This window comes from Balaenoptera acutorostrata, chromosome 11 (genome assembly GCF_949987535.1).
Source record: "Balaenoptera acutorostrata chromosome 11, mBalAcu1.1, whole genome shotgun sequence".
Lineage (NCBI taxonomy): Eukaryota > Metazoa > Chordata > Mammalia > Artiodactyla > Balaenopteridae > Balaenoptera > Balaenoptera acutorostrata.
The window spans coordinates 59,206,293-59,221,304 of NC_080074.1; the positions used below are offsets into that span (position 1 = coordinate 59,206,293).

At 40.6% G+C, this 15,012-nt stretch overlaps 1 protein-coding gene across 13 annotated transcripts in view; it reads right to left on the bottom strand.

The window, feature by feature from the left end:
• Positions 1–2,720: 2,720 nt before the first annotated feature.
• The window catches only part of ATP23 (ATP23 metallopeptidase and ATP synthase assembly factor homolog), an 86,932-nt gene continuing 74,640 nt past the window's right edge, over positions 2,721–15,012 (bottom strand). For 9 of the 13 annotated variants that reach the window (XM_057557163.1, XM_028165869.2, XM_057557160.1 and 6 more), the window contains 5 exons: positions 11,454–11,499; positions 10,664–10,745; positions 6,914–7,051; positions 5,106–5,189; positions 2,721–3,172 (listed from right to left, as the gene is read on the bottom strand). In XM_057557163.1, coding sequence (XP_057413146.1) covers positions 2,969–3,172; positions 5,106–5,189; positions 6,914–7,051; positions 10,664–10,745; positions 11,454–11,470 — 525 coding nt within the window. In that variant the 5' untranslated portion in view covers positions 11,471–11,499 and the 3' untranslated portion in view covers positions 2,721–2,968. Of the gene's footprint in view, positions 3,173–5,105; positions 5,190–6,913; positions 7,052–7,303; positions 7,326–7,502; positions 7,619–10,663; positions 10,746–11,453; positions 11,500–12,359; positions 13,808–13,943; positions 14,033–15,012 lie in introns of those variants that run through there. The other 4 variants (XM_057557166.1, XM_028165868.2, XM_028165871.2 and 1 more) reach the window with 4 other exon arrangements.

Genomic DNA, 15,012 nt, shown 5'->3' on the forward strand with positions numbered 1-15,012 from the left:
AAATACCTAGCTCGGAATAGCAGAGCCAAGGGATAGGTCAATGTTTAACTTTATATGAAAACTGCCAAACCTTTTTTCAAAGTGATTGATTGTATTATTTCACATTCCTACCAGTAATGTATGAGTTCTGTTTGCTTCACATCCTAACAAATATTGTCAGCAGTCTATTAAATTTTTGCTTTCCTAGTGGGTCTGGAGTGGTTTCTCATTGCGATTTTAATTTTCCTTTTCTTTGATTAATATTAAACATTTTTCATGTGTTTATTGGCCAATTATGTAGCTTCCTTTGAAAAGTGTCCGTTAAGTGTTTTGCCTATTTTTTAATTGGGTTGTCTTTTTATTCTTGAGTTACAGAAAGTCTATATTTTCACATAAGAGTTCTTTGTCAGCTAAATGAATATTTTCTTCCAGTCCATGGTTTGCCTGTTCATTTTCATAATGTTTTAATTTAATTTTTATTTTATATTATAGTTGATTTACAATGTTGTATTAGTTTCAGGTATACAGCAAAGTGATTCAGTTATAAATATACATTTATCCATTCTTTTTCAGATTCTTTTTCCATATAGGTTATTACAGAATACTGACTAGAGTTCCCTGTGCTGTACAGTATGTCCTTGTGGATTATCTAGTTTATATATAGTAGTGTGTATATGTTAATCCCAAACTCCTAATTTATCCCTCCCCTCCCAAATTTCCCCTTTGGTAACCATAAGTTTGTTTTCGAAGTCTGTGAGTCTGTTTCTGTTTTGTAAATAAGTTCATTTGTATCATTTTGTTAGATTCCACATATAAGTGATATCATATGATATTTGTCTTTCTCTGTCTTACTTCACTTAGTATGATAATCTCTAGGTCCATCCATGTTGCTGCAAATGGCAATATTTCATGCTTTTTTTATAGCTGAGTAATATTCCATTATATATATGTACCACATCTTCTTTATCCATTCCTCTGTTGATGGACATTTAGGTTGCTTCCATGTCCTGGCTACTGTAAACAGTGCTGCTATGAACATTGGGGTGCATGCTTCTTTTCAAATTATAGTTTTCCTTCACTCTGTTAATGTGGTATATTACACTGATCAATTTTCATATGTTGAACCATCCTTGCACTCCAGGAATAAATCCCACTTGGTCATGATGTGTGATCCAGGAATAAATCCCACTAGGTCATGGTGTGTGACCAGGAATAAATCCCACTTGGTCACGGTGTATGGTCTTGTTAATATGCTGTTGAATCTGCTGTGTTTCTATACACTAACAATGAAATACCAGAAAGAGAAATTAGGAAAATAATCCCATTTACAACTGCATCAAAAGGAACTAAATACCTAGGAATATAGCTAAAGAGGTAAAAGACTTGTACTTGGAAAACTACAAGACACTAATGAAAGAAACTGAAGATGACAGGAACAGATGGAAAGATATACCATGCGCATGGATTAGAAGAATCAATATTGTTAAAATGACCATACTACCCAAAGCAATCTACAGATTCAATGCAATCCCTATCAAAATACCAATAGCATTTTTCACACAACTAGAACAGCAAATAATTCTAAAATTTGTATAGAAACACAAAAACAATAGCCAAAACAATCTTGAGAAAGAAGAACAGAGCTAGAGGTATCAAGCTCCCTGATTTCAAACTATACTACAAAGCGACAGTAATCAGGGCTTCCCTGGTGGCACAGTGGTTAAGAATCCGCCTGCCAATGCAGAGGACATGGGTTCGAGCCCTGGTCCAGGAAGATCCCACATGCCGCAGAGCAACTAAGCCCGTGCACCACAACTACTGAGCCTGCGCTCTAGAGCCTGAGAGCCACAACTGCTGAAGCCTGTGCGCCTAGAGCCCGTGCTCTGCAACAAGAGAAGCCACCGCAATGAGAAGCCCGTGCACCACAACAAAGAGTGGCCCCCGCTCACTGCAACTAAAGAAAGCCCCCACACAGCAATGAAGACCCAACACAGCCAAAAACAATTAATTGATTTTTTTTAAAACAGCTACAGTAATCAAAACAGTAATGGTACTGGCACAAAAATAGACACATAGATCAATGAAACAGAACAGAGAGCCCAGAAATGAACCCATACTTATATGGACAACTAATCTATGACAAAGGAAGCAAGAATATACATTTAGGAAGACAGTCTCTGCAATAAATGGTGTTTGGAAAAACTGGACAGCTACATACAAAAAAATCAAACTGGACTACTTTCTCACACCATGCACAAAAAATAAATTCAAAATGAATTAAAGACTTAAAGGTAAGACCTGAAACCATAAAACTTCTAGAAGAAAACATAGGCAGTAAACTCTTTGACATCAGTGTTAGTAATTTTTGTTTGGATATGTTTCCTCAGGCAAGGGAAACAACAGCAAAAATAAACAAATGGGACTACATCAAACTAAAAAGCTTTTGCACAGCAAAAGAAACCATCAACAAAATGAAAAGGCCACCTACTGAATGGGAGAAGATATTTGCAAACAATATCTGATAAGGGGTTACCATCCAAAATATACAAAGAACTCATACAACTCAACATCAAAATAAACAAACAACCTGATTTTAAAATGGGCAGAGGATTTGAATACACATTTTTCCAAAGAAGACATACACATCATAAAGGGCATACTTCACAGGTTTCATAATCAAGTTTTAAAATGTAATAAAAGCAAATCACAATCATAAAAAATAAAACACAATAACAAGTACATTGTAGAAAATTTAAAAATGCAATTTATTTGCCTTATTTACCAAATGGTTAGCTACAAAGATACAATTTTTGCCTTGGAGTTTAAGGCAGTTTCATTTCTTACCACAGTTACTTTTTCTGATGCTAGAATCAGCATCTTCTGTGTCTTCTCTGTATTTAATTGATCATTTACGTTTTATGTTTGTCCACTTGGGAAGCATACTTTCTTCATGATCACTGAAGTTCTGCAATATAAAATGTCATCGTCTTCATATATTTGAGTAGTACCGATCCCGGTTTTGAAAGTCTCTATGAGCATATCTTGCATAGGTCTTATTATGAGGGATCCTTCCAAAAGGTTCATGGTCATTGAAACAAGATTCAAAAACTTCATCAACAGCCTTCTGAGCTACTTCTTTGCTGATGTTCCTAACAGCCAGGATAGAACGAATGGCTCTGTCTCGCACACAAGTCTAAGGAGAAAAGTATGTGGCTTTAATTTTATTAATATATGAAAATTTTGTCATGAAATAGTAACATTTTATATAATGTGTGAACCACAGTCAAAATTAATTTCCTCTCGTGTTATTTTATTAATTTCTGTCAGTCCAAAGAAGAAAGATTAAATTATGGAACATGTTTAGCTCAATGTAAAATTATTTAGGTATAAGTAAGATCTCCTTCCCCTCCTCCCTTCTTCTCATCTTTCCTAATGATGATAATTTCTAGGCAGTATCTGCTAAACAATAACTCCAAATTTGCAAAATCATAAAAAAGTCTATAAATAAGGCTCTGGTTGAGTTTTTTAATTTGAATAAATATGAAATATACTCCTGTGCCTCTCTCTCCCTTAGCTTTTCAGGTGACCAATGCTAGATAACTTTTCCTTCGAGAGGGGCATCTCCCCTGGAGGCAACAGGAAACCACACATACATACACACAAAATTTGAAGGCATCCTAATTTTTCAGGGGAAAACAAAAAATCAAACAACTTTTTTCTTGGGTACATACTGTACAAAAGCAGGGACTCTCTTCTCTAGGACTCTTCTCCCACTACCTCCACGTATTTTCCATCCTATTGCTAGTTCTATTCATTTTCTGCTGCTGCTACCCAAGTTAAAAAGAGGAGAGATTTCTCTTTCAAAGACTCTGGACCCCGGATTACATGCCTTAACTGCATTAGCCTCTTCTCTGGGATGTTCTGATGTAGGATGTCCTACTTCCACTGAGAGCCAGAACACACCGCCCATTCAAATGCTGCCTGAGCTGAATGCACCAGATGAGCAGGGATTGGAGGGCACGGAAGACATGCAGCACAAGTCAGGGGTACATCACTAAGCGGACTTGGCACAGGCTGAAAGCATAACAGCCCTATCAGACTATCAGAGTAGCCACCCTTCCCAGGCCCCAGGTTTGCCTTCTAACTAACTCCCATTCACCGAGTTCAAAATTTCTCTTCGTAGTTCACTGTGACTTTCTACCTTCCTCCCCAGAGTTGAGTTACTCTTTTCTTGGGAGAACCAAGGGCCTTCCTGCTGTTGTTCCAAGCCTGTCCTTTTCGCATCTGGTTAAAACTGCTATCCTGATGCCCATGTACCTGACAAATTGGCCCAGCAACCTCTTCCCATAGAAGAGCTCTGACCAGCCTTTCTCCTAAGTGTGGACACAGAGCCCCTTGGTTGCTATGGGCAGAACTGCTCACATTCTTCACCAGTCCATCAGTTCTAAACTTCCTCTCCCCATGCCCATCTATCGTGGACCTTAAAAGCTTTCTAGTACAGTAGAAACTAACACAACATTGTAAAACAACTATACCCCAATTAAAAAAAATAGTGTTTCTTTTAGACAACAACAACAACAAAAAAAAAGCTTTCTAGCTTTTCATTTGCCTATAGTTTTCATTTTGTTTTGTTTACAAAATCTCTCAGCTCAGCTCATCATAATCAAGTCTGTGCTGATCCAAAGCTTGGCTGTCACGTCACATAGCCTTTAAAGGTCTGCTAATACACAGTGCACTGCAGTGCAGTCTCTGTGCTGACAGGTATTACTTTTTTGTCTAGAGAATACTGTGATGGTTTCAAAACACAAGTCCAGCGCTGTTAGGATAAAAGTAAGACAGGCTGTGATTTCACTTCCAGTCCTTATCTACCCCCATCCAAAAGTATCCCACGTGTGAGACTGTAGCTCTTTTCACTGTGAAAATCTCTCACTTAGTCACATAGCTTGCCCATAATTATAAAACAGAACTGAATTCCATCTATTTGGCTTAAGTGATACACATTTTGTATTCTTTCATATAAGTAGTTCTTTCAAATTTCAAATACTAAATGTACTTCTCATTATTCTATTCATTATTTCCACTCATAGCACTCTTAACAGTAAATGATTTCATATGTTAGTTTTTACCTGATGGTGTTGTTTTAATCCAAAATGTAACCTGAGTATTTCATTTAAAAGTGAGCAGTCTCCACTAAGGTTAGCAGCTCGAACCTATCACAAAGACAGAAGGCAAACAAAAAGAAAATAAGCACTTGTGCTCTATACCTTTATATCAACTGATTTTTTTAATTGTAAAAGAATATAAAATTGGTATATTTTTCTGAGAACAGAGTACCTGTAAGATTTTTTTTTAAACTCTATTGACTTAAGAAATTCTTAAGAAAAAGAGCAGATATCCATGAGCTACACTAGGCAGCGCCAAATACACTGGGGGCAATCACCTATTCAAAGGGAATTTTCAAAACTTTCCACCAGAGTCTTACAGACAGAACTAATTTCTTTTGGAACCAAAAGTCAAAGAGTTGGACCTCAAAAGTAAAGATTATGCTCTCTACAAAATACAAACACTTCTAGAAATTACCAAAAGGACTTCAAGAAAGCATTCTTCCAAAGATCTACAAACTGAGTTTCAATGTGAGCTTAAAACTGAATACATCAGTACCTAAGACACTTTAGGCACACAAACCTCCCAGCTCTCCTAGCCCAAATCACTGAAACTCTCTTGGACCTTCCCTTATACCCGTGTAAGTTCATGCCCTCCCTCCAGGGTCTTGATTGGCCTATGAAAAATTAAGTGGTACAGAGAATCAAGAACATTCCAAACTGGTCATGCTATGAACATGACAGCCTGAAGTTAGTATGTATTTTCTAATTTTCTATATCTTTAAGGTAAAAAGCAGCTTTAATAGGTGAAAAAGTCATGGAACTACCGACATGGATTCTACAGCCAACCTGGCCAGGTTTTTGCTCATTCACTGCAATCAGAATGGCCCACTTCTTGTTACTTCTATAATAACATGGCTTCATTCCTCTGAGGAGCTCAAAGCACTTAACACACTTTAACTAGCTAACAGGCATTAATTCTCATAACACCCAAGAGAGAGAAATATTTAAAAGCTCAGATTTCGGTCTTCTTTCCAAATAATATGAGTTATAATCAGATGCAGTGAGGCTGCTTATTAATTTCAAGGGAAAGAGAAAATAATCTAAGTTTTCAAGTATAAGCTTGAAATTTATATTAGTTTTCTTTAGCTTCTCAGCACATTGCACTCTTCAATTAATGAAATGCAAGTATGAAATACAAATGTCTTTCTAGGAGCATATATATGTGTGTACTTCTGACAGCAACCCAAAATGCTTAATAAAAAATATCTTCCTATGTTGTATTTTTGAAACGAACTGTTTTACTCTAGGGAAAGCTAGGAACTTTACCTATGGAAGGCAGCACAGCAAACCAGTCAAGAACCCTGGTTGTAATCCTGCCTCTGCCACTTACTATGTATGGTATCTGAACAACTGCCTCACTTTTCACAGAAGTAAAACGGGGATAACAGTATCTACCTCAATGGGCTGTTGTGAATATTAAATAAGAGTCCACAAACAGCACAGGGTTTGACACACAGCCCCTCAGTAAATGTTAACTATAAATTTTTTGTATTATATAGTTTATTCCATAGGAAAAATAGCTTATTATTAAAAGTCATCACTATTATTAGGATTTAAAGGTTATATTTAAGACAATTCTAAAAAGATACTTAAAATGTCTACCTGCTGTATCTAAAAGAATTGTATTCAATAGTTAAAAATGGAAACTGAAGACTAATGTGGAATTATGACAAGAAAAGGAATACGTTTAAATAAATCATACTTGAATAAAATGTTCAAACACACAACAGTGTCCTTGGGGGAAAAGTACCTTCTACAATGAAACTTACCTCAGAGCAGGCCAAGTGCCTGACGTTGGTGAACCAGTCGACATGAGCTCGACAATGATCGAATGCATGAATGAGCTCATGGGTGACCACTCTGTTCATATGGGCCTGATTACAGATATTATTCTGGCACAAAACAATCTAAGAAGCACCAAAATGAGGAAAGTTCGGTTATTTCTAAGATCTACTCTCACTTTGTAGATTCCATCTTCTCTCCCACCTGAGTGGGCTCAACTGCTTGGAAAGCCTCACCCACTCTATCGACCCAACACCCACCCCTCCATCAAGGCTCGGTCTTCACCATACATGCTCCATGAAGCCTTCCCAATGGCTAACTTCTCCCTTCTCCTCTCTCTGGACTACACAGCACTTAGTTTAAGGACATTTACTCACACACCATCCTCACTGGGTTGACTGTACCAGCCATCTTAGACTCCACAGTCTTATATTAAGAGTGGACCCTGGAATGAAGCAGGGAGATTCAAATTCCAGCCCCACTCCTTACTAAGTCAGTGACCTTGGGCAAGTTTCTTAAGCTTTCTGTGCCTCAGTTTCCTCAACTATAAAAAAGGAGATGACTTAGAGTACCTACCTCTTAGAATTGTGAGAATTAAATGAGAACATGTGTAAAATGTTTCTTATCAAGTTTCTCAATAAGCAATGAATCAACAATGAATGACCACACTGTCCCATTCTACTAGAATTGCCAGGAAAAGTCCTCAGAAAGAGCTTCAGAAAGAAGTGCAAAGAGCCAGCAGCACACTGAGCAGGACCCTATAAGAATAATAAAGACGTGAGGGGTCCTAATAATAATAGTCCCCACTTACTGTGTACTTACTGTGTGCCAGACACTGGGACATGTCCCAGATATTTTATATACATTCATTCAACATTCATTTATTCAACTAATATTTATCAAGACCTACTAGAGATTTATAATCTACTAATGGAGACAGAAATTAATCAAATATTTACCAAAATGTTTAAACACATGCAGTGACAGTTGTCATGAAGAAAAACCCAGGTTGTCACGAGTACATACAATGAGAGTCCCTGACCTGGTCTGCAGGGTTGGGAAAGGCTTTTCTGCAGAAGGAATGTTTAAACTGAGATCTAATGGATGAACAGGAGTTAAATTCGAGGAGAGGGGAAGGGAGCATTCCAGACAGAGAACAACATAGGCAAAGGGTAGGGGGAGGGTTGAAGGAAAAGAATGTTTGAGAAGTTGAAGGCAAGCCTGTAGTACGAAGCACAAAGTTGGAGGCAGTAGGCATGAGATAGGGCTGGTGAGGTCGGCAGGGGCCAAATCACTCTTTATCCTGACAACAGTGGGAAGTCACTGAAAGGGAGTAGTGAAAAGGGGGGGTGTTTTATTTTGTTTTAATCCTTTTGACCACAGTTGGAAAAATAAACAAAAGATGATCAAAACTGGATGCATAGAGACTAGTTGAAGGCGAATGAAGTATTCTAGGCAAGAGATAATAGTCCCAGAGCTAGGATGGTGCGAGCCTAAAAAGGTATTTAGGAGGTAGACTGGACAAAATTTGGTGTTGGATAGAATATGGGAAGGGAATCAGAGGTATCAAGGATGATCCTTAAATTTCTGGCATGGGTAATAGGATGGATGGTGGTACCGTTCACCGAGATATGCAAAACTAAAAGACCAGGTTGGGTGGGGATGGAGATGGTAAAAATCAATTTGAACTTGGACATGTCAGGTCTGAGGTGCCTTTAGGACATCCAAGTGTAGGTGTTCAGTGAACACTTGGCTATATGGATGTGGAGTTCAAGAGAAAGCTCTGACCCAGCAAAATAAATGAGATCCCCTTGGTAGAGTGCAGAGTAGAAAAGAAGGGGCTCTAACACCAAGGATTAAGGGACTTCATTTAAGGGCTGGTAGAGGAAGCTAAGTTAGCAAAGGAGCAACCACAAGAGTGTTGCATACTGGAAAGCATGGCAAGAAAGTGGCATTAGCTGTTAAAGTCAAGTGTATGTATGTGATATGACCTCCACTCTAGCCAGATACCTTGGAATAACTCTTGCCCACGAGCACTGGGAGAGAAGGTGAAGAATATTCACAGCAGCATTGTTTATAATAATAATAAAGTTGGAAACAATCAATACTCGATAGGGTAAACTCTACTACAGACATACAAGGGAATAATATACAACACAAACTAAATTAACCAGAGGTGCACACAACAACACAGAAGAATCTCACAACGTTGAACGAAAGAATTAAGTTACAAAGACTGTATGATTTCATAAAATGACAAAGTATTACACGTGACCCCAAGTATAAAGCTTAAAAGGAGGAAACTAAACACATTGTTGGACTGTACACATAGATGGCAAAACCATTCAGACAAGCAGGGAATGGTTATCACAGAAGTCAGAATAAGGAAGCGAGGGGGTTGTGACCCAAGAGGGGCACACAGGCTTCTGAAGTCCTGGCAGTGTTTTATTTCTCAAATCTGGGTGGTAGTTATATAGATGTTCATTTTACTATTATGACTGAAAGTGTACATACAGGTATTTTACTCTTCTATATTAATGAGATACTTCACAACAAAAATTTTAATTAAAAAAAAAAAAAGAGTGCCCAACTGTGTATAACACTGCTGAGAAATAAGATGAAGATTCAGAATGTGCACTCTATTTAACCCCCGAAGAGGATGAACTTACCAAGACCCATCTTGGGAGCTATAGGTGTTGCGATTATCAATTTACAAATGAGGAAACTGAGAATAAAACGAATAACTTGCCCAAGTCCCACAGCTAATAAGCAGGGGAACTAGGATATGAACTCAAAGTCTATCTGACTCCAAAACTCAGACATCTCACCCCTCTGCTATGTTGCTCTTTCCCATGATTACCGTGAAACAGCTATAAATAACTAAAATACATATAAAATTCCCTAGCAGGAAACAATTAAATGTACTTAAATGTGTTATATATTCATGATGGAAACAGTGACTTATAACACTTTTATCTACCCTCATATCACATGACATATCCATCTACCACCTCAAGACTGTCAAAACCCCCCATTGACTTAAAACTTACAACATTTATTGACTTAAGTGCTCTGCTTACTATGATAAGTAGTTTACAAGAGAAATCTCATTTAATTCTCATAACCATTCTATAAGATAAATACAATCATTACCCATATTTTACAGATGAGAAAACTCACTGTCCTCATCAAAAATTCTCAAAGATCTATCACTTCTCACTGTGTAAAGGTGAAACTCTATCTTGGCATTCAAAGCCTCCCACCATATAGCCTATCTTTCTTTCCAATCCTATTTCTCCTCATTCCCCATGCATTCCTGCCCTCCAGCTGAACTAGACAACATGCCATTCCCCAAATACACCTTGTGCTTTCTCAACACGTCACCTTTGCTCATGCTACCCCTGCTTTTGGCAACAGTCTTTGTCTTCTTTGCCCCTGAAGAGCCTTTACATCCTCTAGCTGAATCTGTTGGCATCTTTCAGTCAATCACATCACTGTCCCATTGTGGTAACCACACCCACCTCAAACAGTTTAACCCGCCTCAAATTTTATCATTGTCTCTGCGTTCCTGTCTTGTCTCCCCTGTGAGATGTAAGGACCTTAAGAGTAAGGACCACAATTAACTCATTTTTTGAATTCTACGCAAAGTCTACCAAATGGAATGCCCAGCACGTAGAAGGCAATCAGCAAACATCAGGAGAACTGGAGGAAAGAAGACAACTTGGTAGACCGCCTACCTGAGACACTGAAGCATCAAAACCTCCACTGACATTTCCATTACAGTCTTCACAAGAAAAGTGTCTTTCTTTGTTAACAGCGCTGGAAGGTAAGAATGGATTAAAAAGACAACGTCCAGAAGTAGTGTGCATGGGGCACAGGGGAAACAGCCCTGGGCCAGGAGACCCGGATGACACATCTCTCCATCACTACCACATAGGACACCTTGGGAAAGCAACTCAACACCTTCAGGACTCAGTTCTCTCATCTGTAAATAAGGAAACTGTCTCTGCAAAATCTATCCTAGTTCAAATTCTACGCTATGATTCCATAAAGAATTTGATCAACTAATTAAGACCATATTGGAAATATGCTGGAGCTTCTGCCCTTGGGCCAGAATGTTAAGAAGTGGACCTCAGAAATCACTTCTTCCGATCTCCTCAAAGTTAAACAACACCTGGAAGGCTTCTACATGCATAACAAGCTGAGATTTCTTCTCCATTAAGGATAATGCTGAGACTGGCATAGTGGAAAAAACAGGTTTGGTGATTACTTACAAGTAAGATTTTAAGTATCGTCTTTACGAAATACCTGAGGTGAATAGTAGAGCCAGAGATGTGGAGTTAGGGCTGAAGAGGTCCAGAGAGAACAAGGCCTGCCTGGAGAGAGTGCAGCCAACCACCACCACCTACCATATGGAAAGGGCTTTGTGGCCTGAAGTGAAATATCTGAAGTACTTCCAGTTTTGGTGGGGATTTTTTGTTTTCAGCAGCCAGAATATAGAGCAGCACTTCAAAAAGATTCACTTACCAACCCGAATGCTTCATGGCATCAAGCAGCAGTTTAACATATGGATCTAGAAAGATATTGATTCAGTTACATATGGTAATTGGAAAAAAAGAGCACCAATTAAATTATCCAAATAGCAGTATAAGATATTATCAAACAAAACCTCACAAATCTTAGCAAAGTAATACTATCTTAAAAATGATAAAAAATGAATATGAAAAGATAAGCTTAAATTAACATAAAAGCAAGTCTTTAATGAAATGAAACACTGATAGAAATACCAAAATGGGTAGTTCCAAACATCTTAGATAACATCAAATATGCTTTTCAGTTAAATGACTGAACACAATGTATTAAAATATATACCAAGGGGCTTCCCTGGTGGCACAGTGGTTGAGAATCCACCTGCCAATGCAGGGGACACGGGTTCGAGCCCTGGTCCGGGAAGATCCCACATGACGCGGAGCAACTAAGCCCGTGCGCCACAACTACTGAGCCTATGCTCTAGAGCCCATGAGCCACAACTACTGAGCCGCATGCCACAACTACTGAAGCCCACGCGCCTAGAGCCCCTACTCTGCGATGAGAAGTCACCCAATGAGAAGCCCACGCACCGCAACGAAGAGTAGCCCCTGCTTGCCGCAACTAGAGAAAGCCTGCGTGCGGCAACGAAGACCAAACACAACCAAAAATAAATAAATAAAATAAATAAATTTATGTTTTTAAATAAATAAATACACACACACACACACACACACACACACACACACACACACCCCAAAAGACTGAGGAAATTTGGGACCAATATCCATAGAAACAAACAGCAGCATAGTATCCAGATTAGAGGAAGGCAGTAGGTAGGCCCACTATTGTCTGTCCTGGTCTGTGAATAGTGTCCCATTCTGAGTACCATACTCTAAACAGGACCTGCCAATCCAAGCTGTTCCATAGAAGAAGGTGACTAGAACGGTTCAGGACTATTTTCCACAGGAAGCAAGAAAGGGATCTGTAGATTTGGAAAAGAGAAAAAAGACTTAACTAGGGCCACAGTACCTTCAAGTATCTGAAGGGGTGCCATGTGGGAATAAATTCAGCCAACATTTCTTCAGAGGGCAGTACAAGGACCAAAGGGCAGAAGTTACACAGGGCACATTTCAACTCAGTATGAGAAAGGATTTTTCCAACAATTAAAGCTGTCGATACAAGAGCCCAATAGTCTCAAAGGGCCTCAAAGATAACCTGTTCCAGCAGAGGTCTATAAACACTCTGGTCAATTGATGGCACAGAGGTTTCTGGTCAGTGACGGGGGTTGGAAAGGCCTAGATGACTCCTGAGGCCCCCCACTTCTAAGAATCTATGAGGGACTTCCCTGGTGGCACAGTGGTTGAGAATCCGCCTACCAATGCAGGGGACACAGGTTCGATCCCTGGTCCGGGAAGATACCACGTGCTGCAGAGCAACTAAGCCCGTGCGCCACAACTACTGAGCCTGAGCTCTAGAGCCCGAGAGCCACAACTACCGAGACTCTGTGCTGCAACTACTGAAGCCTGCGCGCCTAGAGCCCATGCTCTGCAACAAGAGAAGCCACCACAACAAGAAGCCCAAGCACTGCAACAAAGAGTAGCCCCTGCTCGCCACAACTAGAGAATGCCCACACACAGCAACAAAGACCCAGTGCAGCCAAAAATAAATAAAATTAAAAAAAAAAACTTTATAAAAAAAAGCGGGGGCGGAGTCAAGACGGCATACTAGGAGGATGCGGAATGCGCATCTCCTCACAACTAGGGCGCCTACCAGGCACCAGTGGGGGACCATGGACACCTAAGGGGATGGGAGGAACCCCCAGCAACTGGGTAGGACATGGGGCATTGGGGGAGCGAAGGAGGAGGAGAAGTGGTGGCCGGACGAGACTGGCGCCCCTGAGGGGCGGCTGGGGGAGGGCAAGGGATTCCCACGCCCGAAGGGGGAAATTGGGGAACCACTGGGAGGGCAGAGTATCAAAAGGGAGAGTTGCCATGTATCCCCTGCCCACTTGGGCCCCCAGGAACCTGCTGAGATCCTGGGCCTGATCCTCTGCCCACTGAGGCCCCCTCCAGCCACACGGGTCCTGAGGGAGTGGGAGGGAGGGAAGGGGGAGCAAAAGTAAAGGCCGGACCTCCAGGACCAGCACCCCAGAGGGGTGGCTGGCGGAGGGGAGGAGTTCCTACACCCAGCGGGACCCCCCACGGTTAGGGGTCCAGTGGCGATGGGGAGACCCTGCGGGAGACGGTGGGGGAGGGGCACGAAGGAACGGGGCCAGTGCTTTCCCTGTCCACTTAGGCACCGGGAAGCCTGTTGGGCTCCCGGGCCTAATCCTCTGCCCTCGGAGCTTCCCTCGTGCCCCGCAGAGCCCAAGCCCCGCCCCTACACCCCCACCCAGGGCCCCACCTCTACACTCGGAGACACCCTCTGAGACCCCTGCCAATGCGCTGGACCTAAACCCCACCCACACACCCTCACTCAGCGCCCTACCTCCAGACTCCGGAACTCCACACTCCAGAACTCCACACTCCAGAGGCCCTCCTTTTGACGTGCTGCCTCTCCCCTTCCGCAGGCAGGTCCTAAGCAGAGGCCCCGCACCGTGCTCAAACGTCACCCCCAACCTGCCTAGGTCCTGCCCCACCCTAAACCCCACCCCTGCCTGAGTTCCGTCCCTGTCTAAGTTCCACCCCATAGCCAAGGCTTTTTTTTTTTTTTTCTTTTTTTCCACTTTTACATTGGGGTTCTGTTTTACGTTGTTAATTTATTGTGTTCATTCTTTTATATTTTTATTTTTCCAATTAAATCTTTTATTTTTCTAATTTTATTTTATTCTTTATACTTTGTTATTGTTCTCTCCTTTTGGCTTGTTCACCCCCCCTTTTTTTTTCTTTTGTCTGTTGTGGTTTTATTTTACCATGTTGCAGTTGTTTCAATTACAGTTTTATTTTTCCTAATATATTTTTTATCTTTCTAATTTTATTTTGTTTTTTATTCTTTGATATTGTACTGTTCCTTTTTTCTTTCTTTCTTCCTTTTTTTTTTTAAACGCACCACAAAGCTTGCAGGATCTTGGATCCCAGGCCGGAGATCAGGCCCAAGCTCCTGTGGTGGGAGCACTGAGTCCAAACCGCTGGACTAACAGAGAACCTCAGACCCCAGGGAATATCAACCGGAGTGAGGCCTCCCGGAGGTCCTCATCTCAGCACCAAGACTCAGCTCTATCCAACTGCCTGCAAACTCCAGTGCTGGACGCCTCAGGCCAAACAACCAGTAAGACAAGAAGACAGCACCACCCATCAAAAAAAAAAAAAAAAAAGAAATGACAAAAAAATGTTATAGAGGAAGGAGCAAGGTAAAAACCTACAAGACCAAATAAATGAAGATGAAATAGGCAACCTACCTGAAAAAGAATTCAGAGTAATGATAGTAAAGATGATCCAAAATCTTGGAAATAGAATGGAGAAAATACAAGAAACATTTAACAAGGATCTAGAACTAAAGAGCAAACAAACAGTGATGAACAACACAATTACTGAAATTAAAAATACTCTAGAAGGAA